General features: G+C 38.6%; 1 protein-coding gene and 1 long non-coding RNA gene across 3 annotated transcripts in view; one reads left to right on the forward strand and one right to left on the reverse strand.

The window, feature by feature from the left end:
* The window catches only part of LOC103565902 (uncharacterized), a 201,513-nt gene that overhangs the window by 115,912 nt on the left and 59,023 nt on the right, over positions 1 to 26,578 (forward strand). The gene's annotated exons all lie outside the window — the stretch shown is intronic.
* The window catches only part of C27H21orf91 (chromosome 27 C21orf91 homolog), a 34,879-nt gene continuing 21,493 nt past the window's right edge, over positions 13,193 to 26,578 (reverse strand). Inside the window, exons 3-5 of one of the 2 annotated variants that reach the window (XM_008520247.2) lie at positions 20,552 to 21,088; positions 19,463 to 19,525; positions 13,193 to 17,922 (exon numbers count right to left, since the gene is read on the reverse strand). In XM_008520247.2, the coding sequence (XP_008518469.2) occupies positions 17,756 to 17,922; positions 19,463 to 19,525; positions 20,552 to 21,088 (767 nt within the window). In that variant the 3' untranslated portion in view covers positions 13,193 to 17,755. The remainder of the gene's footprint in view (positions 17,923 to 19,462; positions 19,526 to 20,551; positions 21,089 to 26,578) is intronic. The other variant, XM_008520249.2, reaches the window with a different exon arrangement.

Raw genomic sequence — 26,578 nt, forward strand, 5'->3', positions numbered from 1 at the left:
GGTTTCTTTTCCTAAGGCTGGAATTGGGATCCTTCCCTCTGGCACCTGACCACGTTCTGAACTGCGAGGAAAGTCCCACTCGGGACTCCAGTTCAAGGAAAGTACCAAACTCTAACCTTTGGTGGAGTATGGGAACCCCTTCTTGGGAGAATGGCTCCAGGATGCAATTGGGTAGAATGTCCCCCAGACTGGCGGAAAATTCCTCACTGTTTTTCTCTATCCTTTATCCTGGGGACCATTCACCAGGCACCTATTACTGCCAGGCATAATAGGGAAGATGTTCAAGGGATGCCCCCATCATCCCTTGCTACAGGAACCCCAGTGGGGGGATTTTCAAGGTAATGGCTCCTTATCTTTCTCCTTTTCTCTCTGGGACCATTCACCAGGCACCTATTACTGTCAGGCATAATAGGGAAGATGTTCAAGGGATGCCCCCATCATCCCTTGCTACAGGAACTCCATTGGGGGGATTTTCAAGGTAATGGCTCCCTTTCTCTGGGACCATTCACCAGGCACCTATTCCTGCCAGGCAGAATAGGGAAGATGTTCAAGGGATGCCCCCATCATCCCTTGCTACAGGAACCCCAGTGGGGGGATTTTCAAGGTAATGGCTCCTTATCTTTCTCCTTTTCTCTCGGGGACCATTCACCAGGCCTATGCTGCCAGGCAGAATAGGCACCAGGCACCTGTTACTGCCAGGCATAACAGGGAAGGTATACAAGGGATGCAGTGCCGGGGGATGCCCCCATCACCCCTTGCTATAGGAACCCCACAGTAGGAACAACGGGTAGGACGCTGCCCTAGGTTCAGGGGGGATTTTTCACGGTAATGGACCCGTTTCTTTTGTCTCTCTTGGAGTTACAATGGCCATTTTCGTCTCCTTTTGAGCTTTGCAACTGGGAAACAAAGAAATCTTTAAAGAGTAAAAGGCTCCACCCCTGGGAGCCCCAGCTTTGGGTTTCTGGGCCTGATCACCCCAGCAACCCTAAGTGGGGGTGCCCTCTCTTGACAGTTGACTCATTGAGTATTTTAGTCACCTACTGAGTCGGTTATGAGGGTAGGAGACCTGTGATTTATTCTGTGAACTGTCGTGCTAGCGTAGTGTGCCCCAGCACGGGAACTGTTGTGTGACTCTTATCTTGATAACCCTCTGGAAGAGGCCATGAGGGTGAGGTCTGATCTCTTCTTTTCCTTTCTTTGTCTGTTTTGCTCATCATCTCTTCTGTTGTCACCAAGTCGAGGTTAAGTTCAGGCTAGACCTGAGCAGAATCTTGACCTTCTGTAAAATTGGAAAAATAAGCCTTTTGCCAGGGATTTAACTCTCAAACCTGGCTCTGGGAGCCCCAGCCTCCAGCCAGTTCCAGGCCTTTGCCTCCTGCTTCCCTACCTCAACTTTGCTGGCTCAGAGACAAAGTGCCCAGGCTGAGCGGGACTTGACTAAATCTTATAACTATGTCAACACCCACAATCGGCCTCTGCACCCTTTCTCCAGCTGCCGTCAGTCAGACACTGGCTTTACCGCCACGGGGAAGGCTCCTAAGCATCCCCAGAGACCCACCCTGTGGATGCGTTCTAACTCCATCTGGGAGAAAATTTGAGGGGTTTCTCTGTGCCTTTGTGATGCAGTTGGACAGGTAGATCAACCTGGAATGTAATTTGAGTTACAATCCAGTTTCTGGGAAATCAAGAGCAACTGTCCTTAGAAAATCCTTGCAAGACTGGAAATACAGCTCTAGAGGCAGTTCAGATTCTACCTAGTTCCTTTATCATGAAAAGGATTATCATCTCCCCTCTCCAGGAACTACTATCTAGCCCATCACTAATTCCTAAGACTGAAGAAAAAAAAAAGAAAGAAAGAAAGAAAGAGGAGGGGAGAGGAAAAACAGCCATAAGCGTGCCCTTGCCAAAAATCTAGCATCTTGAGTGTCTCCTCCACAAATATTGGTAAAAAAAAAAAAACAATAGCTGTGCAGTCTCTGTGTACGTATGTCTTATGTATGTTATATGTGTGACATTTTTACTTCCGGACGGTATGGCCAAATTAAGAGCTCGGTTTAATTGGCTTAAAGTAAGCGCTTACATAAATTCTAAATGTAGTAGAAATTAATCCAATGTCTTTCAAGTTAACTTGATGTGAATTAACCTTTGGTAAATGGAAGCTTGTTTAAGTTTGTTGGTTTGATTGAAAATAGTCTTCTTGTCAGAGTTGTCAGTATTTGCATATGATACAGGCATGCAGCCTGGGTTTACTAGTCAAATAAGTTCACATTGTCTGTTAAATTCGTCAGCAAAATAATAGCTTTAAATGATGACCAGTTTTGTCTAATGTCTCATGAAGTTTTTGTGGGTACAATAACTGTTTTATGGTCTGTATACTTGAAAAAAAAAAAAAAAAACCAGCTTCCAAATTGTTTTGGTAACAATCTTGAGTTTTGCCAAATTAAGTTAAATGATAAAAATCTGAGCATCTGGGTCATTTTTGGATTGGATAGCACTCAAGCATTACAGCTAAACTTATCTAAGTTATCTACTTTTGGCTTCTTAGTGCAGAGAGGCTAAAAGTCTTTGGGTCCGTTATTGTAAAGCAGCGTGTTTCTAGAAATTATGAAGTGTTTAAAATGCTGGTATAAAAGACAATTCGTAATTGCTTACCTTTTTAGTGTTTACTATGGTCTGTTAAGGGTTAAAAGTTCTTATTAACCTATATAATTAAAGCTACTGGAAATTAATAAGGAAAACAGCTCTGTATTCAAGGAAAGTTAAAATGTATGTTTTCAGTAAAGAGGGTATAAAGAATGGGAGAATTTTTGTTTGATGGGTTAAGAAAGATAAGTTTGTCCTAAAGTACTAGAAAGGAAAAAAGACAGACTTTGGCACAAATTCTGAAGGCAAAAAGAAAGTTGTAGAAGGTTTGTGAAGGAGAAATTCTGAAAGGAGTTTTATGACTGGTGAAGCAGACTAAGATTAAAGTAAATTCAATTAAGTGAATGAGTTTTAATGTTAAAAATAAACTGGTACAGAAATTAAAATTTGGTTTTCTCTCAAAGGATAATTTTCTTGAACTTTTGGTCTGCTTTTGATAAAGAGGTTATAAAAGGGTGTTCTTTTGAGAAAGACAAAAATCTGTTTTGTTAAAACAATTTCTTATATTCAGAAAGCAAGAGGTCTCTTCTAAAATTTTTTGACTGTGTGGTTTGCTTTTGACTGTTTCTGTTGTCAATGGATGTTTGAATGGATACCCGAGCATTATTTCACAGTGAGTGTTATTTGAACAAGTGTTTTTAAAGTCTTTTGATATTTTTGACAAGCTTCTCGTCAAAAATATTCAAGTCCTGAGTAAAAGGGTTTCTTTTGAAAATACTAAATTACATGGGAAGCATTGTCAAATAAGTGATGATAAACTTTCTTAGGTGGTATTATGTGGGTGAATGTTATTAATATAGGTCTCTTAAAATTATATAGCATTCCTAAAATTTTGATCTGTCCTGGTTATCGGTTGTAATTCCAATTGTTATCTTGAAGTGTTGTATGGCACAGAAGTAGTCAAGTTTCTTTATCAATTGCCCTTTTGAGTCTTTTGTCCATTTACAGATAGTTGCTGTTTTACTCTGATGCTTTTTGCTTTTGCAAATATGTCTCATCTTCAGATGGATTCATGGAAAAGACTCTGACACTTAACTCTGGGACACAGTTTTCTGATAAACTTTCAGATCATAGAACTGAACTCTGGGTAAGAAATTACAGAAATCTAATGGAAAAACTGATGACCCCATAAAACTGCTAACAGAAGATTATGATCAAGAACTGATTATACAGGACTGAATGAACTGAGGATTATAATTTTTATGACTTTTATTTGAAACATTGTTGATTTTTGATGTTTTGCTTTGTTTTCTCAGATTCAAGAAAATCTTTTTCTCTTTTCTCTTGTGCTAACTATGACTTAGCAATTTGGTGAAATTATACCTTTGTGAGCAAAGCTGAAACATTTGTCTTTTTCTCCCTATCTGATCCCTCCAGAATATGGAAACTCTTTGTGAGTATCGTTATTTCATGGCAATATAGTTATTTGCATAAGTTCAATAAGAATTTGGTCTCCTTATAACAGGACACATTGGTTATCTTACCAAGGCTTTCACTGGAATGTCATATTTGACAGAAATATACAGGCTCAGATATGACAACACAGCTTTTCAGGAACAAAGATTGGACTTTCTGGAACTAAAGCCACTTGGAAATATGGGCCTGGTACGTTGTTTACAGAGATTCTGGCAATCTTACCCGGTAAGTAAGGAAGCTTGCTTGTCTGGCAGGTGCAAGGAACCTCAAAATGTTTTGGGGGACCTCGAGAAGAGAGGAGTCCACCCAAATCTGGAGGTACTGCAGGCAAAATCTGATGGCAAGTCCTTGGCTTGGCTTTTCTGGCCTCAAGAGGCCTTTACAGTTCAATCTGAGATTCCTCATAAAAAAAAAATTCCAGCAAAGCAGATTTAAAAAAGCCTGTATAATCAATTGGTATTCTTGCTGCACTTATGTAAATAATTGGCAGACCAGTTAATCTTAATTTGGCTATCTTTTATAAAAATGAGGGTGATTTTAGAGAGAAAAAATTATGTTTCAGTAGAAGGTATAGTACACATTCATGGATATTAGACTCTAGCTCTTCTCTGCAAGATTCATCTGTTACTAATCATAATGTTTCCTTGTGGCCATCCATCTCTGATACCCAGGAGTTCCCTGGCCACAAGCAAACCTTTTCCTTCAACACTACTGCCCAAATACTAACTAGATTTGCCTTGTCACAGGTGGATCATAAACGACAAGTTCCAAAGGTAAAGTCCCCAACTTATTGATACACACAGGATGGACTATATCAAATTTGTGACGAATATATTTGGCTCACTCCTGCTAGTGATCAACTCAGTAAAAGTCCACTCTATGTTGGGAACAAACCAATCACACCTGTGATACATGGCCTAATAGCACCCGACCTATGGGAAAATTCCCTGTCATATGTGTTCTCATATCATAACCTTAAAAAATACTGATTGGTTTGAGACTGACTGGGATAGACGGCCCAGCACTCGTTGGTTAGCCCCTAATGGCACTCAGTGGCTATGTGGCTCCAACTTATGGCCTTGGCTGCCACCTGGATGGATTGGACGATGCACTCTAGGCTTTGTCTGGATGCAAGGTAGAACTACATTTACTATATCTCCTCCTGCTAACCTACCCAACCTGCAACAGCGCTGGACCTGCTCCGTCTTCCACTGGTATGACCACATTGCCTCAATTTTCCTTCCCCAGTTAGGAATTGAAAGTGTCATCTGGCCCATGGAAGCTCTAAACAAATTTACTATGAAAGCATTAAAATGATACACAACATAGCCTTTTGCTGCTTGATTTAGAAGTGTCCCAAATGCGTAAGGCAGTCCTCCAAAACCGAATGGCACTGGATGTCTTGACAGTAGCACAGGGGGGCACTCGTGCCATTATAAAAACTGAATGTTGTGTTTATATTCCTGACTACCATCAAAATATCTCTGGCTTCCTATGTGATATGAACCACCAAATTAAGTTCATGTCTGACCCTACCCTATCTCTAAACGATTGGTTTAACTCCTGGTCAGGACCAGGTTTCTAGACTACTATCAAAACCTTATTCATTGGGTTAATCATATTGCTAGTATTTCCTATTATAATTTGTTGTCTGTTTCATTGTTTGTCTTCCGCATGTCAACAAAGTGTCACCTCCTAGACCACCTCTCGTCAAATGATTCTCTCGTCTCCAGAGGATCTGTACGCCTTGTCAGGCTTGGACTCCAGGGGTGCAGCATTCCGGTCCACTGAACTTCCTACCTATACCTATGGCCCCATTTAGGGACAGCTCTACGACCTTGTACAGCCGGAAGTAGTTATAGAAGACTGACCGTCGTCCATATCCCCAAAAGATTTTGGGGCCAAATGGGTTCAGGGGGGGTTTATGACGTGGATTAAGGCTGCCCCAGCTAGAGAAGCCCAAGGTGACCTGGCCTACATGCCAAACTATAGGACCCAGTGGACTTTTTTTATGGTATGAATTAGGACCGCCCCAGGGAGAGAAGCCCAGGGCATCCTCACCTACATGCCGATCTATGTGGCCAGATTCGTATCTAAAGTTATATGACCGCACAATAACCAGACCCCATTTGCACTGAAATCATTTAATGACTTTTCACATCATCTTTTCTTTTCTCCAGTAAAAATAAGTCACGTACCCATGCCTTATAAAATTAGCCCTAACCCTCAACTCAGGGCAGCAGCAGGAGCTCTGCCTGCCCGTGGGTCCTGTCCCCACGCACCAGCTCTGCCTGCCCATGGGTCCTGTCCCCATGCCAGTGGGGGCAGCAGCTGCTCTGCCTGCCCATGGGCCCTGTCCCCATGCCAGCGGGGGCAGCAGAAGCGGCGGCAGCAGAAGCTCTGACTGCCCATGGGTCGTGTCCCCATGCTATTCCACACTATTCTCTAAATAAAAGAGCACTACTGCCAGATCTTGAGAGTCTAAGAAATCTTTCTTTCGACTCCTCGGCTCACCGACCCCGCATCATTTCGGTATCATGGGAGCTCAGGAGATTCGGGGTTTGGTCTTTGCCTCTGTGGCTAATAAGGTCTGTAGAATCTTTGGAAGTTTCTTAAGTGATTTAGGCCATCTATGGGGTGAGACCGCATCAGCAGTTTCTACACTGCGCTTTGCAGATTCTCAGGGCCCTGTAGGTCACTCAGAGCTGCTGCGGGGTTCAGGATGGCAGTCTGGGGGACCTGGGGGTATAGTCAGCGAGAAGGCTGTGAAGGGGGCTTTGCTCCAATCGTCTCCATGGTCTTTCCTGTAGAGCAGCAGCTCCATTTTCACATATATTACTCTTAGTTGTTTTTGAAGGCTTTTTTTTTTTTTTTAGGAAAGGACTCTCCTAAAATAAAACAAACCAAAATCAAATCAAATCAAAGCTGAGACTCTTGAAAGCCCCTTTAGCGCCACATATTTCGTGGTTTCCTATGATATTTATATATCTCACATGCTGGTTCACATTGTTCTCTGAGGTGAGATCAATCTGTGCCAACTTGGGACAGAAATCCCACCTGGACTTTGGTGAGAAGCAGTGTCGCCCTGCAGGAGGTGGATGTCTATTGGCTCAAACTTTGTTCATATAGGTGTGAAGGTGAGAAGAGACGGAGTATGCAAAGGAAATGTGGTTTTGCGCGTCACTAGCTCCACTCCCCTGCATTTCCTTGCCCGTGAAGTGAGGGGATTCCCCCCAGTCTCTCTGTGGGGCAGCAGCAGTGCACGGGGCCCCCAGGTGTTGCTGATGCTTTTGTGAGGAGCAGTGTGGTGGCAACAACGGAGAGAAGCTTCGCGGAGACCCGGATGCTTCCTTTTCTAGAGCTGTCTGATTAGGACGGAAAGGAACAAACTCCCTACAGCGATAAAGGTGACAATATTTACCCAGTTTGTCGTGGGGAGCTCCAGAACTCTTCTGGCCCCCAGGACTACGTAAATTTGTTTCCCGGACTTATGCTTTGGACTGGTGGTGCTCGGGACTGAGTGCTTTCTTTCTCTGACACAAAATGACTCTCTGGATAGTTATTTGTGGGGTGGGAGTAGGAGGCAGCAAGCAGAATAAGAGAGGAACAAACCAAACATTCAGTATTCTAAAACCTTCCATAATTTATCTAAAATTATTGGGCATTGAATCTAAAATTATTGGGCATTGAATTACCTCTTGTATAAAACCCAGTTTTCAAATAATTTAAGACCAACACTAGACTAAGAGAAAAAAGGATAATTAAATAACTGTCTTTGTTACACGAAGGATTATTCAAAAAGATAAGGAAAAACTGCTTCTCTAGGCCCTCAGGGAACACAGGGAAAAACTGAGAATAGTGTGATAGCCTCTTGAGTGCGGTTCCTTCTCTGGAGGTCATTCGAGCTGAGCTGAGGAGTTTCAGGGAGTGCTGCTTCGAGGCCGCTGTCTGGGTGAGGTAATGCCAGATCCGTGGTTTCCGGGCTAACCAAATTTACGGTGTATTAAAATAAAATTAAAAATAGAGATCAACTGTAATGGTTAATTTTATGTGTCAACTGAGCTACCTACCTATGGTGCCTAGTTGTTTGGTCCAACACCAATCTAGAGGTCGCTGTGAAAGTATTTATTAGATGTGATTAAGATTTAAATCAGTAGACTTTTAATAAAGCAAATTACTCTCCATAATGTGGGTGGGTCTCATCCAATCAGTTGAAGGCCTTAAGAGAAAAGATGATATATATATGTTATATATAGGATATATATATATATATATGTGTGTGTGTGTGTATGTATGTATGTATGTATACCTCCTGTTGGTTTTATTTCTCTGGAGAACCCTGAATGATACACCAGCACAAGGTTGTGGTTTTATTTTTTACCAAGTAAGGACTCAAAACTAAACAAAGAAATAAAAATGAAAATCTACCATCTACTATTATTATCACTTCATGAAAGAAAGAACAATTTTCTACTCCCATAATAGGAAAGATGAACTATCAGAGTAAAGGACAGTTCTAGTGATTGAATAAATTGTGTCCCACTCAACAGCTGACCACACTGCCATTGCACTTTTCATTTTCCATGCACGGGGGAAATGTCTGAACTAGGCTTCAGGAGCTGAGCTGTAGGTGACCCAAGTTCTGATTGTGCAGGAGAACCATCCCACTGTTAATCCTAAGAAAGCAGCCTCCTCAAACATTTTGATATGAGAATGTGGGAGAGTGATAAGGTGTCAAGACTTATGGTCCCTTTATCTTTCTGCAATCTGGGCGCTCTTCAGCAATACACAGAGAAGCGTACAGCTGCTTATGAGCCAGGAGGATTCTGCGGTCTCTTCTCTTTTGTTACAGATGGTCACAGAAACAGCTTGCTGTAAAAGCGCCTCGCAGGTTCTTCTTAAATGAAGCCACACTTCCTTTATGTCCTCTCAGCTCAGTTCTGCTGTTCATACAGCGGCTGGGAGATTTTCCATTACAGGTTTCTCGAAATTTATTATCCTTACAGAGTGTTAGAGCTGGAAGTTCTCCCAAAGATCATAAAGTTCAATTCCATTTTTTACAGAGGAGAAAACAGAGGCTAAGAGCGATAGATCAGCGCCCAGGAGTGGCAGAGGAGGGGTGAACCCAGGTTCCCGAACGTTGTTTAGCAATCGCCTTGCTCACTGTGACTTCCTCTTCTGCCTTCATCACTTTCAGTTCAGTTGCCTCGTTCCCCTGAAGAGCCCCGTCCTTTTACGTTGCCTTTTCTTGGTTTTGAAGATACAGATCCCAACCTCTGTGTTCAGCCATGCCTTGGCTTTCTTCCACATTCTGAGTCCTGCCTGTCCTCGCACAGACCTCCTTTACCTAGGCTAGACACTTCCCCACTTCCCGCTGCTGAAGCTTGACGCAACTCACCTATAAGGGCTTGGCCCTCAGGGCAGAGTCTTAGTCCACTCTGACCTGTAGGACCAATTCCTGAGAGGACAGATGACAATAACTGCTTGGAAATTATTGCTTAAGTTAAACCTACAGAATTCATTTTTGTCTTCACGTTACTTGCAATAGCTTTTCAAATGTCTTATTTTTCCTACACTTGAAGTTTTACCTGTTAGGTAGGGTTTCTGTGAATTTTTGAGCCACAAATTTATCTGAGTTTCAGCTTCTAATCTATTTTCAGTAGTGCTCTCAGTTTAATTTTACTCCAATTGCAAAAATACTCCTTCTCTGTATGTATTTCTAGCAACAAAATCTGAGTGCAAACTCAGAGAAACTCAATAGGTGGTGAGTCACGGACCCCAATCTGCACCTCTTCTAAATGCAAGTCCAGCCACCCCTCCTGGTGTAGCCAGGGCCTCTCTCATTCCTCCGGAAGCATCTGGTTAGCACTTCACCACTTCCCTCGAGCCTCTGACCTCATCATCTTTTCCTTCTCTCTCATAGAAAATAGAAGCAGCCAGGTGGGGACTTTCCTAGGCGTCTTCAAAGACAAATCATTCTAGCTATGCTATCCTGTTCCGCCTCTTCAGTATTTTACTCCTTTGATTACTGCTCTCTCTCCATATTTAGTCTTTCCACTAGATCTGTCCTCTCAGTATTTATTCACGTTCAAGTACTTCCAAAAAATAATCTTGTGCCCACATCTTGACTTCAACTTCACTTTACGGTTAAACTTCTTAAAGCTCACATTCCAAATCCACTATCCTACCTCCCCACTCACACCTCAATTCATTCTGATCGATTTTTGCTCCCATAGGTCCATTAAAACTGTCCTCCTTGAATTCCTAGCTGCTAAATCCAATGGACATTTTTCAGTTCTTATTTATTTAACCTCCGGGCAGAATCCTTTTCGGTTGACCAACAAAGTCTTGTTGGCTTTTATATCTCTTGGACTCAAAGCCTACAGGGCTTGTTAGAGTTCCTGGCACATAGCAAATTCTCAGTTTGATGGAGAGATTAAAATGGAAAATAGGTAGGTGGGAGCCAAATGGTGAGGACTGATTTTTATTCTCTGGGCAATGGTAATCTAGAAAAATCTTTGAGCTGGGAAGTAGTATTATCACATCTTTTGGGAAGTAACCTCTGTGGCAATGGATTGTTTGGAGCAGCGGTTTGCAAAATGCTGTGTAGACCAGCAGCACCAGCATCACTTGGGAATTTGTTACATGGAAATTCTTGGGTCCCACTCTGACCTATTGATTCAGAAACTTCTGGGGTTTCATGAAACTCAAAGGTAGAGAACCACCAGTTTGGAAGAGAAATGGAGACAGAACAAGTGCAAGTTAGCAAAGGCCTGAAATAGAATCATGGAGGTGTGTGGAGAGAATGTGTAATATTCAGTCACTGGATGTGAACCTCAGACATTTTTTTAGGGTAGCTACTGATTTACTTTGAGAGGACAAGCAATCCTGGTGCTGCCTCTGAAGTTTCTCATTCGTTCAACTGATGTTGACTGAGGCTTGGGAACGAGGCAGGAACGAAGGGGATTCATCAGCCGGAGGTCATTTAGTATCAGCAGGGAGCACCCAGGCCAAGCCCAGAGCTACGTTATGATCACCTTTTCAATTAGACCACCTCCTCCAAGATCCTGGTAGATACAAACTGTGAGCACTTCAGTGATTAGTGGTGGGTAGTGGGAAGTGCTCCAAAGTCAGCCCACCTGTGAACCATGAACACTTCCAACAGAACAACTGACATCTGTATTACTGAAAGGTTTAATTTCTCTTCAGAATCTTACCTATTTGTTTCAGCTCACCCACCAGGCAGCCCGTGTGGTCCTGAGGGATAGTTTAGATAAGTGGTGGCTCTTAGCAGTTCACTTTTGGAAACCAATTTTGTAAGATCTCTGAGCAGGAGAGCATTGGATGTGGACCCAGGGCATTAAGTGAGGTGTAACATTGACTTAAGCTGAAAAGAAATTTATTCAATGGGCAGAGATGGCCCAGAGGATTGGAAACCAGGCAGGAACGAAGGTAATTAATCAGCTACTAAGTTCACAGCCAAATTCACAGAGCAAGGGCTGCTCAACACCAGATGCCAGGAACTCATCCATTGCCCCCACCAGATGCGGGATATGGGATGTTTCCCCCATCGATCATTAGACTCTGCTGCCCTCAACACAGATCCTCTTCTACCCAATTTCTTTGCTTCACCTAGCAGGGTGAGGTGTCCCAGATGCAAGGGAGGTTAAGATGGTGAGCATTTGCTTCTAGAGGTAAAGGTGGTCTGTGCCATTCAAACACTGGAATGGGATTGGGATTGAGATTTAGAGCACCAAAAAAAAAAAAAGAGAGAAGAAAAAAAGCCACTGGGGTAAACTGCACTTGCAAGTCAGGTGAATTTGAGATAGAAGGGATCTAGGACATCATCTAGATCAGATTCCAAAAGTAAAACCTAAAACCTTTTTACGAATAATTTAGAAAACCAATATATAAATGATATAAAATTTACAAATGGTTTGAGAATTCCCCAGAAGGCTGGGAAACTGGGCAGGCACAGAGGTGATGCAGCAGCACCAGGCTTCCATTTTACCAACTGCTCCGGCTCGGTGAATTCAGGCTTAGAAGTGACATATTTCCCATAACGTCACACAGGAGTTACAGCTAAAAAGGAGAACCACCTCATTTGTGATCTGGTGCTCTTTCCGGCACTTTCTCCAAACCAGACGCTCTTGGCCTTCATTGCCTTTTCTGGAAAACATAGTGGTCTGACTTAGACTGTTAGACTTTGAAAAGACCTTCAAGGACGATTAAGATTCTCTTTGCAACCTAATAAATGTTTCAATTCTCACATATCTGTTATTTTGTAATCTGCCGCTGACCTTTTGCATAACCGTCTTTCCTAAAATTTTTTATTACAAAATTATAAAAATTACCTTAAAAATCATTCATAGAAAAAAATGGTAATTTAATAAATATTCAGAGTGATAATGCTAACCACAAGTGACCTTGAATACTCTGTTATATTTCTATGTTTAATAATCTTTTGGAAGCCAATTTAAAAATACTCATAACAGCTTTAATTCATTTTAGCCCCAAACTGGGAAGTCAAATGTTCATCAAGCGAATGAATAAATAAATTATAATATATTCATACAGTAGAATACCAGTCAACAACAAAAGAAGGGAACAGAACTACAGATCATTGCGCTAATATGGATGAATTTCAAAGCATCCAGTCGAGTGAAAAAAGCTCGAGGGAAATGAGTACATCCTGTCTAACACTTATATAAAGTTCTAAAGCAGGCAAATGCGAAAATGGAGACAGAGATCAGAGCAATGGATGGAAGGGAAATGGGGAGTGAAGAGACTGGAAAGGGGCACCAAGGGGTGATTGTTACCAGTTGCATACATTTCTTAACACTCAAACACCACACTTACAATCTGTATTTATTGCATGTGAAGTATACTCGTTAAAAAGGTGCACAGACATCCAGAAAGTCACAGGAATCTCACTTTCTGCTTCTGGACTCTTGGGACAGAGAGAATATAAACTTAAGTATCAAAGAAATTCTCAGAAGAAACTATTAGGATAAGAAATTGTTAGATAATTTTAAGTACAGGCTCCTTAAATCTGCAAAACAAAATGCTTTATATAGGTCAAACTATTTAAAAAAATATAAGTACACTTAAAATATTCGCTGAAGCTAACAGATAACAAAATATTTATTTTATTGTAAAAATTAAAAATAGTAGACAAGCGTATGTAGTTACAGTTTCAAAGCAGAGCAATACAAATATATAAATTATTGCAGTTTTAAAGGAAAAGTATAACAGCCAAGTAATGTCTAAAGAAACTTTTTTGAAACCAACTTGGTTTTCACCACCGCAGTTTCACTTTATTTTTCCAAAGGTCTTAGCGCAACTTTGTAAAATAAATTTCTAACACCAAAGAGAGATTAAGGTCAATGACCATAGTGTACTCTACTGGGATTTAAAGCAAGGTTAACCCCCACACACAAACTGTTAAAGAAGGAATGGCATTGAACAGGGCCCTATTGAACACTTTCTAAACTGCCTCTTCTGGAGGTAGCAGAATGGAAATAAACATTCTACATGTTTGAAAGAAGAAACATTTACTAAACTTCCCTTCGCTTTATGTGCAGATGAGGGAAATTCAACTTTTTCGGAGGGAGGTTAGAAGGCAATGCTCATCTCCATGATTGTTTTCTTTGTCTGACTTCGGTAAGCTTAAAATTGTGGACTAATTCACTATCACTAAAATGCCTTAGTCATGTGGACTCAAACTGAAAAGAATAAGGAAAGCATGTTACAAACTAGGTGCTAAAAACATCTTAACGCTAGACTTGCTATGATATGGTTCCCGGCAAGGTGGCCAAGTTGTTTACTAGGTTAGACTAGATTTTAACAAGGGGGAATGCGAAAGGATGAAGTGAATGAAAACACTGGGACACAAGACAGAACCTCATTACTCCAAACCCAGCGCTACTGCCTTCCTCTGGTAAACAGACTCTCTTACCCCTCCACCACAAAACGTAACTTGACAATAACCTGTGGAGTTTTACCTCCTACTTATTTTTTCACCACAAATTTCCTCAAATAATTATTTTCACCAACCTAAAGTTAAAAATGCAATTAAACACTGAAATGTTATCAATTATCTTTGCTTTACAGCCACATCTGAACAAAGATATTTAAAAAATTTTGTAGAGTACTACACTTTTTAATAAGTACTTCAAAATACTCAAATGTCTTACTTTAGCATGAGCCATAACATCCGTCAGGAAATCAGAAAAAATAACACTACAAGAACTTTACACTGTACCATGTACATTTTCATGTCATGTAACCTAATTTCATGGTCACTAGCTTGAACCTCTTACTAAGCTACACAAATAATTTATTCTTTAAAAAAGTTCCTACTTAAGTTTAGAGCATACACATCTTGTATTACATTTTATAACATTTTATAACACAAGATTTCTTCTAAAACAAAAAACAAAATCCCAACTGGTAAACATTAACACACACAAATAGATCCAAAAGAATTATTTTAAAAAAACTGGCAGAAATTGACTGACAAGCCTCAACAGTGTAAACACCAAGGTAAAAAATACACAAACAGAAAGAAAGCACTTTAAATCATTTTCAATGAGAAAGAATACGGTTAAAATGAAAATCTCAAGAAATCTCAAGATGCTTGTCAAGATGCCAACAAAACAAAATACATTTTGACTCTATTTCTTAAATCACTTTCCAACATGAACTTATTTTAAAAATAATCCTTAAATGTAAACAAAAATGGGCACTTTGTGGTGAAATGAACATATAATTTGAAAATCTAAGAACATTTTTTTGCTCTAACATTGTGCATAAAAAACTACAAAGTGGAACAAAACACTATTCTGCTGCCTGTATCATCTATTATTGGAGTCTTAAGTGCATTTTTTTTTCAAAAAAAGTCTAATTTCTATATTAAGTACTAGGATCAAAGGATGATAATCTTAACCTAAAAACAACTGTTTTTTAGCTTAATTAAAAGGCTGAACAGATTTTAAAACTTTAATCTTTAAAGAGAACAATCTTGTGTGGTCAAAATCACTTTCAACTTGAAGCTGATTTTTTAAACTCAATTCAACTCGTCTAATTATGAAATCTAACATGAAAAAATATTAGTCTTATTTCACCCCCCTTAATCACATAAGCTCTGGAAATGTGAGCAAGAGCTGATTGGCAGTCTCTCTTTTGCCATTTTTGAAACTAAAGCTATATATGAGATTTTCTTCTGAGCTTCCTCAGAAAGTACTAACAATTGTAGAGAAAAATAGCCAAGTATGGTAACCGGTATTTACATCATCATAAATACTTGTGTTCCATACTTGTGTTCTCTCAAGTTAGAATCAACTCTGTCCCTAATGCTTATTTTAACGTATACAATAAATTGCATATTCAATCAAGAATACATACGAGTATATAATAAGCTTACCAAACATTTGGATAAACTGTTGTGCAAAATACTTCAACAAAAGTTTTTTTACTAGAATATTCATCCAAATAGAGTACTAGTGAGTACCAGCACCACAGATATTTTTTAAGAGCACCCTTCCTTTGACGAGCTTAAGTAGAAATATCTAAATGGAATAAATCAGACTCCTGGGTTAAGACCTTGGTACATGCTCAATCCCACCCAATAGTTCCAAACTCATTAGCAAAACTACACATTTGCCAGAAACTGTTTAAGAAATAAGCAAACACTTTCTTTGGATAACACTGTTGTCTTCAGGACTGCACCATATGGCTCATATTCTGGAAATATGCTTCCACTGATATCAAATGCAACACATCCCAAACTTTTATGACTGTCCCTAAGTGATCTAAATAGAAGCACAAATGTGTGCAAGCACACTGGCTGGTAATGTTCTTAATGAGTTATGCCAAAAAAGAGTAAAGTCAAATTTGAAGATGTGACCATAACAACCAAGCGCTAAGATACTTGCTGGCATATGAGGAAATGTCTGTATTCAACTTGTAAATTTACAGAGATTTTGATATTGCACACATTCGACTCAAAGCTTCTCAAAACTAAGGCAACGCATCCCCACTCTCTGGATTTTAAATTCATTTTGGATGACTCAAAACAATCGAGAGTAATTGAAAGCATCTTTCAAAAGCTCCCTCCAAAAAGGAGTTACGCCACACTTCAAAGAAAACAAAATCGATATCAACTACTATTCAAATTTAACACATCTTAGCATTACAAAAAGTTGTTTTCTATTAGATTGAGGTGTTTCTTTGCTTAGTCAAATACTGTTTGTGTTCAAGATTAAAATCTGACCCCAGCCAGGGCAGGCTGCCAAATTTAAGGCAGAAGTCATTCATATCTTTATGCAGGAAGCTGCCAAGGTAATGGGCTATTCTGTAAACTCTCTAAGCAAAAGATCTTACCTCACAAATACATTCTAAGCACCAACTGAAAACAGAATTTCGAGCCCATTTTAACTCTGCATTGGTTATAGCTTTTACTATAATACATTATTAAAAAACTCACCTAGCTCTTTGAGACAACCTATTAGTTCAGAACTCTTTGGAAACATAAGTCAACTTATAAGCATATCTTTTTAAAAAATGGGCTTAGTTTTCTGAATCAGAGTTTTGTTTTTGTGTGTCAAGCAATCTTCTCTTTTCCTTTAAAGTTTAAAAAAATACCTCACAATGCTTTCTTTGGGCACTACTTTCAACGATGCTGATAACAGAATTTGGACAGTTCAAGGCTTCCTGGACCTTTATCCAAAGTGGCACGTAGAATAATTTTCATTTTTTTCAAAGACAGGACAACAATTTCACAGCACATTCAATCTGAAGATGGATATTACATTTGACTTAGAAGTGAGGCCTGACTTACTCTGTCTGAATTCTAACACACCAAAGTCATTAGAATGAAAGTAATAATGAAGTAGGAGAGGCCTTTACTTCTACGGAGACAAGCTGACACACAAAAAGCAGATTAGCATTTTCTTCCTGAACTGAGAACTGCTTTTGTTAGAAAAAAATAACGTATTTTATTTTCTTGGATATTTGCTTTAGAAAGTTATTAACTCTGCCTTCATTAAGAGTTATTAGAAGTCAAAACAATTCAACTAGATAGATTTCTACTCCAAAATACATTTATCTTTGGAAAACAATAGTTGTAAAAACAGTGTATTAAGAGAATAAAATGCAGTGATCTGAAATATGAGTGAACATACTCACACATGAATATACAGAGCCATTCAATACATTTATAAAGAGAATGAAAAGGTACCTAAAATAGCATTTTTATATATAAAATTTTCATATTAAAATATTGCTCATAATAAATAAGAGGTGATATTATGAATTCCATTTCCCTCTTAAAAGTTATCTTTAGTAGTTGAGACTAATCTAAGGAGTTTAACCTTCTACTGTTTTGACAGGTGAATTACATTAAAATATGTTTAATAAAAACACACTGTATATTTAAGTAGTCACGTGTGGTAAAAGTCAGGGAGGGCCATTTAATAATTATGGGAAAAAAGATTCCCAAAATGCTTAACCCTAGAAGACTAGAGTGTAATGATCTGCTTTATGTGACAAGATGTTAACTGCTGCCTTGAGCTTTGCAAATTTAATGACCGTAAAAAATGGGCCAAGACTTTCTTCATCTTCTTCCAAGTCTGCATGCCTGGCAGACCAGTAACTGGTAGGGCATAAGGGTTTAGGAACTAAGTGTAAGTTTAGTTCAGTTGTTGATGGGAAGGTGTGACTTCATTCCTGTTCGCCCCACTTGCAGACATGGTAACTTGGAATAGTTCTTGAGAAGCTGTTCGATGGCAACGTGGCGGACATGGAGCTGCGAGGCCAAAGAATCTTTTTCTTGCACTTGGTGTGTTAACTCTTCAAAAACTTCTGTAAAGATTTAAAAGGTAGTTTCATTTTTAGTACAGAGAAAGCTAACCCTACAATTTATGTTTCAAACACTGTGACCCAAGTGAATGCACTGGGGGAATGTTCGCAATGCAACTGATCTGACACCAAGGAAACAGTTGCATTTTGACCATCCTTGGAAGTTGTATACTCTGCATAGCCATCTGGAATACTGCATTCTTCTTCTCCATCCAGTGCAAATTGAGAGACAGAAGCAATGACTATAGAGAGGCACAGCAGAAGTGGCAGTGACATTTACCTCTGAGACACTTTTCTCAATTTGAATATATAAATAGGTTCAATCATTGTCTTATATGATTTACGGATAATAAGTGCTCAACAGTACTCGGGTCTGGAAACCCCTCTAAGAGGCTTTGGAATCGGACTAACAGGATTTTTGAATCCTTGTTCCTACTCTTAAGAGTCTCAGGCAAGTAACTTAAACTTTTAATTTCCTCTTATGTGATAACCTCAATAATGACAGTACGCACCTCACATGGTTACTGTGAGCATTAAATCAGATCACACTTGTGAAGTACTTACCACAAAATAAGTACTTGATAAATGTAAGTTGCTATTACTATTATTATTGTTATTATTTTACTATCCTGAGAGGCTGTGTGGTCAAGAAAGACCACTAGCTTTGGAGTTAAGACAGGGGTTAGAATCCTTAATCTGTTATGGACTGAATACATCATCTCTATAAGCAACTTAATGTCTCCGAAGTAGTTTCCTCAGCTAAATAGGAATCATTTGTAAAAAAAAAGAAGAGAGAGAATTGGAAAATGTGAACACTAACAGTGTCAGCCTCAAATTTGATGATATTAAAGAATTACTAGCCACGTGTTTTTTTTAGGTGTGATAATGAGGTTCTGAGTGCCTAAAAAAGAAAGTTATCTTTTAGAGAAAATCCTGAAGTACTTATGGACAAAACAATATGGTGTCTGGGATTTGCTTCAGAATAATCCATGCCGGGGGTAGGGGTGAGGTGACGGGAGTGGGTACAGGTAGAGATGAAGGAAACTAGCTATGCTTTGGCACTAAGGAAGCTGGTGAAGATGGGTCAACGGGCTGACCAGGCTCTCTCACTACTTTTGCGTTTGAACTTGTTCAACTTTCCATTGAAGGTGAAGAAGGGACGTGAGGCTGAAGCCGGATGCCTGACACTCAAACTAAAAAACTATTTCAAACACAAAGGGGCTGAAAAACAACAGGGCTAGTACCACCTGCCTTAGAGCTGTCTGGGAGCATACCCACAGGCCTGGCACAAGCGTAGGCAGGCAATAAAATGTTGAGAGGTAGAGGTTAAGTTGTAGCCCACGTTTCCACTTAAAAAAATTGAGAAACCTCTTCCTCTTGCAGTTCGTAAAGAAGTTTTCTTATTCTTTTTGCTCTGGAAACTTTAACAGGTTCTAATCCCATTTCCAAACTTAAATGGAGATGAAGCTAAAGGTGACCTGTCAGAGGGGATTTTCTATATTGAAATTTTCACACGCAACAATCATGCAGGCTGATTCTTTACCCTGTATCTGCTGTCGGAGCTTTGCAGTCAGCTGCTTTACCTCACCAAGAGTCATCGAATTCACTGAAACACGAAAATACATCCATTATTACCACCAAACCTGGGGAAATAAGCTGCCTACATCACTAACGCAAGATCCGATTTAAAAAAATATGTGCGCTTATCTGCCAACATAACATTCAGCAGTACCCTGGGATTCATTCCTTAACTCCTGCAGTGGGGAGATTTCAATCCTGACCACAACCCACGTAACAAACATATTGTACATCACTCCCAGGAAACCTCCACCTGAAACAAAAATGTCGCCAAAAAATACTATTAGGTCCACTGGATTCTGATATTGCCTATTCTATTTCAGTTTTTAAAAAGTGCTAGTCACTATCCATCAAATTAATTTTGCTTACGAACTATACAGTTCATGATCTGCACTTTGAAAAACATTACAGTACTGTTGAAATAGTTTGAAAAATCAATTTGTCTGTCTAGTTATACAACCTTGGACAATTCCGATGTAGAAGCAAGCAGTTGTATAATATACCCAAGGTCCCTTCTAGCTCTAAGATCACTTGATTTTAAGTCAATTAAAATTATCTCAGCTTCTCTGAGTTTTTGTCGAAATAGATGCAGACTGAGTCACTTTTCCAACTTTAAAATAAGTGCACACATTACCTTTGGCCTCTAGGAAAATGTCAGATTTTTGCTTTTGAAATGCCACCTCAGTTAATTAGTCTTGTAGGGATTAGCAACGTGACAGCGTGTGTTAGTCAATACTTGAGGCTGTACTTCTGAACTATATGAGCCCTGAACTTTCCAATTCAGCCTGTTAAGTCTATTGAGTTTAATAATTTAAAATGACAGATGATGGGACTGCAGAATTCCAATACTTAGGACATACTAAGGACTACTGCAGAATTGATGGAGAGTTTCAAGACATCTCATTTTTGGTAGGGTGAATATGCCATTTAAATACTGTATTTATCACATCTATAATTCTATAGCAAAATTCTTGACATATCATGCATACATAAAAACATGAAAAAAAAAAAAAACCGACAAAACTCCAACCTTTACCTCTCCCATTTTACTTACATTCCTCTCTGCTGTAATGTGCATGCTGGGTCTGGACATTAGCCTCTGGATTAGAGATTGTCTCCTCTTTTTTCTGTGCCTGGCTGTGACTATGAGGCCACAGTACACTATCACGGCATAAAGTGGCACCTGAATCTTGTAACATAGCAAGCCCAAAGTCTGTATTTTCCCTCTGCTCCAGAATTCTTTGTGAACAGTTTGAGAGGCCACCTGTACTTCCGTCTATCCATTTTGCAGAATACTTTGGTACTTGAGAGTCAAACTGTGGGAGTAACTTTTTATCAGGTTTATGCCGGAAATTAAACAGGTGATGCTGGGGATTTTTAGAACATTCAGAATCTGAATCCAGATCCTTATTTTGTGCATACTGTACAATCCAGTTTATCTTCTTACTCAAAATGGTTTTAACTTCTTCATAGGTACTTTTTGAAAGCTTAGATCGAGGACAATCCTGGTTTGCAATCAAATGGAATTTTTCAAAGCAGTCCTTATGGCCCCTTAATGATCTGGTGTGCAAGAGATTAGATTTTGGTACCCCTATAGGAAAAAAAAAGAGAAACAGAGATTTGAGAAAATTTTGTTTTTTAAATTGCTTTAAGAATACACAAATCTTAGTAAAGCATGGAGTCAATGACAGTTTGTAAATTAGAGGAAAAATGCCAAAGTATATTGGTATTAATGATATAAAATATGGTCTAATAATTTCTGCTTCAATTTAACTATATATTCAGTGATATTAAATTCTTATGAATAGCAAAGCCTTTCCAAGGACTTCATGATTCAATTTTAACTTTAGTTGAGAGAGATGTTATTGCAAACAATATAAAAAAATACTACTGAACCAGCAATTGACATTTACAGAATTCTGGCCTTTACATTAGAGTCCCTTCTTCACTAATCCTCCTGAAGTACACACTTACCAAAATTTCTATTACAAGCCTCAATAAGAGAAATGTTTGACAATTTTTTTCCAACAAAAAACAGTAAATTGTATTCTTAAATTATTAGTTATGTCTCACCAGGGAAAGATAGGCCAGAAGTAGAAAATACACATTAGCAAAAGCCTCAAAAAGTCAATGAACTGTTTAATTTTTTTATGAAAGGGAAAGCATCTAAAATGTTTTCACATTTCTGTTTTATACTTACTACAACTCTACCAAGATAATGTTATCTTCTAGAAGAAATGCATTACACACAATTATTTTTCATATAGCAGTAAGTTCAATCTGTCAAGATACAACAGTATAATTCTTCAACTCACAAATGTTCATTACACAAAATAAATAATGGAAATATTCTTATTACACTTTTATATCTCCCAATTTTTCAGTACAGCTTAAGTATGCTATCTCAATTGTTTTTTAAAATATAAAATACATTTCAAATATATAATACATTTCAAAATACAGAACACATTCATATATTTTCACGCTCAAGCCATACTATTGAAGTCAAACAGCAGTGCTTTTACACTAAAGGTGAATAAGGGATGTGGAGCTGAAAATTGATGCCGGCCAGAACTAACCAGGCTAAATCTGCTTAGCTTTGAAAACAGAGTAAGGGGAGAGCCACTCAGGTGCTAGGCTAAAAAAAAAAAAAAGTTTTAGCTGACTCATCAGAAAAAATTGCCTTCTGTATTCATCCTTTGTTTTAAAAATTGAAGTTGTAACAATTTTATTAACTGAACTCCAAATTCTGGCTAATAGTAAGATAAGGAAGTATTTGTGCTTTAGTGGTATTAAATCAGGTATAAAAGAGCTTGTGAATATTAATTTGTTCCAAAACCATATAACACCAGCCAATAGTGGGACCTGCTGAGATTGTCCAAACCAGTGCTCAATGGGCTCTCTATCGGCTCCCTCACAAGTAAGCTGTGTGGGCCTCCTCCAGAGCACTAACGTTACAAGCAGATGAGAACCACTGCTCTCATGGGGTAAACTCAAACATCGCAGCCTTGTTTCTTCCACTGAGCGCAAAACTGAATTTAAACGGAATTTCATACACATTCCATTTACCACTTTGCTACTTGTACTGCAACTGTGTGCGCGTGTATTTTTTTTTTACCAGTTATTGTCAGATTAGATCAACTCTCCAGCAAAATTAAAATACTTAAATACAAAACCTCAAAGCTCTATTTGATAACACAGTGTACACCTTCAAAACTAGGTAAATTAGCATAAAAAGGAAGTTCACAAACTTTACTCACTAGAATAAAAATATTAAAGTTTTGTTATAAATGTTTTAGATCGTAAATAAGACAAAAAGGCAGTACGAGTTACAGACCAAGCAGCTCCATTGTGCTGTCTGATTCTAAGCCTTACCGTGCTGGGTAAACAGTGGGTAGGAGAGAGGACTTGAAACCTTCTTACTTGACTTATTTTGAAAAATTTATTAAAGAGCTTCCTTACTCTCGTAAACTCTCTTAGGTCTCACTGCCAACAGATGGCTGGCCAACCCCCTGACACAGTGAACGGTTTCATTCTCAGACCATGGCCACAGCTCTAACCCATGTGGCAATGATTTAGCTGAATCTAAACATAGTAAATTATAAGTTTTTCTTTCAGTCTATATGAGGGAAATTCTTTAGCATATAAAAAGGGTTCAAACTAAGCTAGAAAGTAAGCAATTTTTGTTGCTAAATTCTGTTTTTTGTATTTATTTAGAGACTTCAAAAATTGTATTAAAGAAAAGATTAAAGAATTGTATGAAACAATGAATTTCCTGATGTACCCCAGAGCTTCAACAACAGGTCAATATAATAGATGCCTACTTAAAGAATAACGTGGGCTTCAAAAAATTTTTTTATCCAACATTGCTTCTTAGTAATTCACATAATAGGACATTTCTTTCTCCAGAAATAATTTTTATTTTAATTTTTACTTAAATCCCCAAATGAATGCCAGGAACCCAGATAAACACATGATTATAGGCATATAAGCAATCTAATGAGATGAACAGCAAATCAGAGAACTATAATACTCAATTTACTGTGAAAACACATAAACGCAACATAATCTTTCAGACTTTCAGGAGAAAAATTCCCTAAAAAACGTGAAGAAAGTGTCCTGGGCAGGAAGAGTTCTGAATGCAGCGGACATTTCCATTTACATGTCCCAGGGGCTCCTCAAACTCACTGCTTAATGAAAATCTTCCTCCATCCTCCCCACCCAACCCCCACACCCGATCCTCTTCTGCATCTGGCACGAGCAACTGCTCAAGGAAGAAACCTGGGTGTCCTCATGAGAGCTCCCCCACCCATCCCAGATGTTTTGCTGTCCATCTTACTAGAGTTTTTCCCATAAAATCTAGCAGTGAAACATCTCAAATCCTACTTCAATCCATTACCACTCCCACTACACTATCAGGGTCATCATCATCTCCTGTCTAGCTCTCATTTCCTCTCAGAAGCTTTTCTAAAGCAATGCATCTGAGTTACTTTAGTTTATCATACCAGATTTTACAATTGCCTCTTCACTTGCCTTTATCTCCTGCTAGAAGGTAAGTTCTGGAAGAAAGGGGCCATACCTACTTTACACTCAACCTCAGTGTCACACTGCCTGGCACACAGTGAGGGCTCACAAAAAAGTAGTTAAATGAATAAAGGAAAATTAAAATTATACTAAAAAGACAAAACCAAAACTTATTACCAATTATCAGTTAAGGTCTACTGCAATGAAGGTGTCCCTAGTAAGGGAACTAGGAGTGCAGTTTCACCAGGCTGCTCAAGGTTGATTCACACATCTCACAGTGAAGTTACTCCTATATTTAGTTTAATGGGCCATTAGTCTGAAGAACTGATGAGTGGCACTAATAAAGACGGCATTCCTGTGGCATCATTCAATCTGCTAAGCAAAATCATGAACTTCTACTAAATAATGTATTTTTAATGGAAATTTACATACAGTGAATATACAAGGGTTGTTTTATGTAAACTGTAGCTCATTCATCCAGATCTGTACCGCTAATTTCTTTAGCTCACTGAAAATTTAAACTTGACCAAGTTTTAAAGTTCAATGTGAAAATATTTGTTTTATAAACATGGTTTAAAATATCCCATGCAGTAGAAGAAACAAAAAATTCAAAAAATACATTGACTACTTCATATACTTGAACAAATTACTTTTTAATCTAGAAAAGAATGTGAGTAGCCCACTTAATTTGTATCAGCAATATATATTGTCATTTTATAAACCCTTGAAGTGATTTTGTTTTTTCCACCTCATCAGTTTGAATTAATATAAGAGAAACAACTATTGCTATTATCAGAGATCCCAATGAGTTTTCCAACTGACTTTTCAATTTTAATTGCATTTACAAGTGTAAACAGCTCTGAGCACTAATTTGTTTCCTCAGCAGCTTTTGAAAGGAAATGAATCTAAATGCAATTAAATGAGCTGATACTGTTGAGGAGCTGAATTATAAGGAATTTCCAAACCTGTTCAACAAAAATTGCACTACAACTTCCTAATAAAAACTTCGAAGGCCAATGTAACCGACATCCTAACTATTATGAAAACTTCTTTAAAACATACCTCAAAGATGTCCATGTAACTTTTTTTGTCATGAGGTCATTATTATTAGAGAACCAAGACTTTAACAGAACCATAATTCCTAATTTTTTTGTAAATACTAATTTCTTCTGGATAGAGGCTGTTTAGAAATTTATGTAGGCAGTAGATTTCTGTATGAACAGTGGTATTATAAAAAGTTAAGCTGTTCCTATTCAATAGTTTTCCTTCTTTTTTATCTTTTCCCACTTTTATCTCTGATTCTGTTATACCATTCTCACATACTTTGAAAATCCTTCCACTGGCCCTTCTGGCATGCTATCCCCTTTATTCTTTAAGTCCCTCTTAAAATCAATTTACTTTAAGAAAACTCGGTTAAACCCATAGAAGAGAAAAAGCCACTCAAATGTAGATCTGTTTGTCTGCCTACCGCTGTCACCCTTTTAAAGTAAGACCAATATTTCCATGCTTATATTCTGCCTATCACAGTAATACAGTTTTTTTCCCTAATAAGATACTCCAAATGGCATTGAAAATAGCCACAAACCCCAAGACACTTAAGTTCTATCACATGTCCCAACACCCTCAGCTTTTACCCCTAACCTCTTGAAGAAGACCTTCTTTATGACTGGTGGCAACAGGTAAGCTAAGCAATCTCTTCCTGATGGCTCACCAGCTGGCCCTGTCAAATAGCACCGTCTCTCCGCTGACTATACTCCTGCTACATGGCTTTATCCCCAACACATTCTAGCTATCATCTGACTGCCTAATGCGTGTTTACTCTCTGTCAATTAGACTTCATTCTGAATTTATTTACTACATTTCATTTCCCAGTCAAAGGAATGGCTTTACATAATTTGGTGCTCCATAGGTAGAGCAAATATAACACAACCAGTAGTTGGATGTAAAGCTGTAATACACATGTTATCCCGTCAGGAATAGATTTCAAGCTCTAAGAGAGCAAGCACTTCAACTTTTTCAAACTTAAACCAGAATTAGAGAACTGGCAGTATTAGTTTTCCAAATGGTGGTTTTGAGTGTTCTTTCTTAATATTTAAATAAGGCAAGAAAATTTAGCTATGATTTAAGTTCCAGGTTGTTAACATGCTGTGAAGAAATTTTAAACATATTGCCTTCAAACATGACCAACATTTGTGCAACAATTCATGCAGTACTGCTTCAAAATCTTTCTTATGGAGGCTCACATTTTGCCCAGCCTAAAGAATTTCCCAAGGGTTGAGGAGTTTTTCTTTTTATGATGATCTTATCTTGGTTGCTAAGAACAGGAGAGCAAGACCTGCATGTTTATGTTCTGCCCATATTAAGAAGTAATCCTCCGCTTCTTCAGGCAAGTGTTAATAGAAAAACGGGAGGACAGCTAAACCTTGTTGTACTAAGAAAGACTACAACGATTGAGATGCTATTTCTTTGTTTTTAAGGATCAGCTTCCCACTTCTGATAAAAGGATAGAGGAAACACTGTAAGTAAAGTGGCAGACCCACAGCCTGAGGTCTGGATC

Source organism: Equus przewalskii, chromosome 27, assembly GCF_037783145.1.
Source record: "Equus przewalskii isolate Varuska chromosome 27, EquPr2, whole genome shotgun sequence".
NCBI classification, from domain to species: Eukaryota; Metazoa; Chordata; class Mammalia; order Perissodactyla; family Equidae; genus Equus; species Equus przewalskii.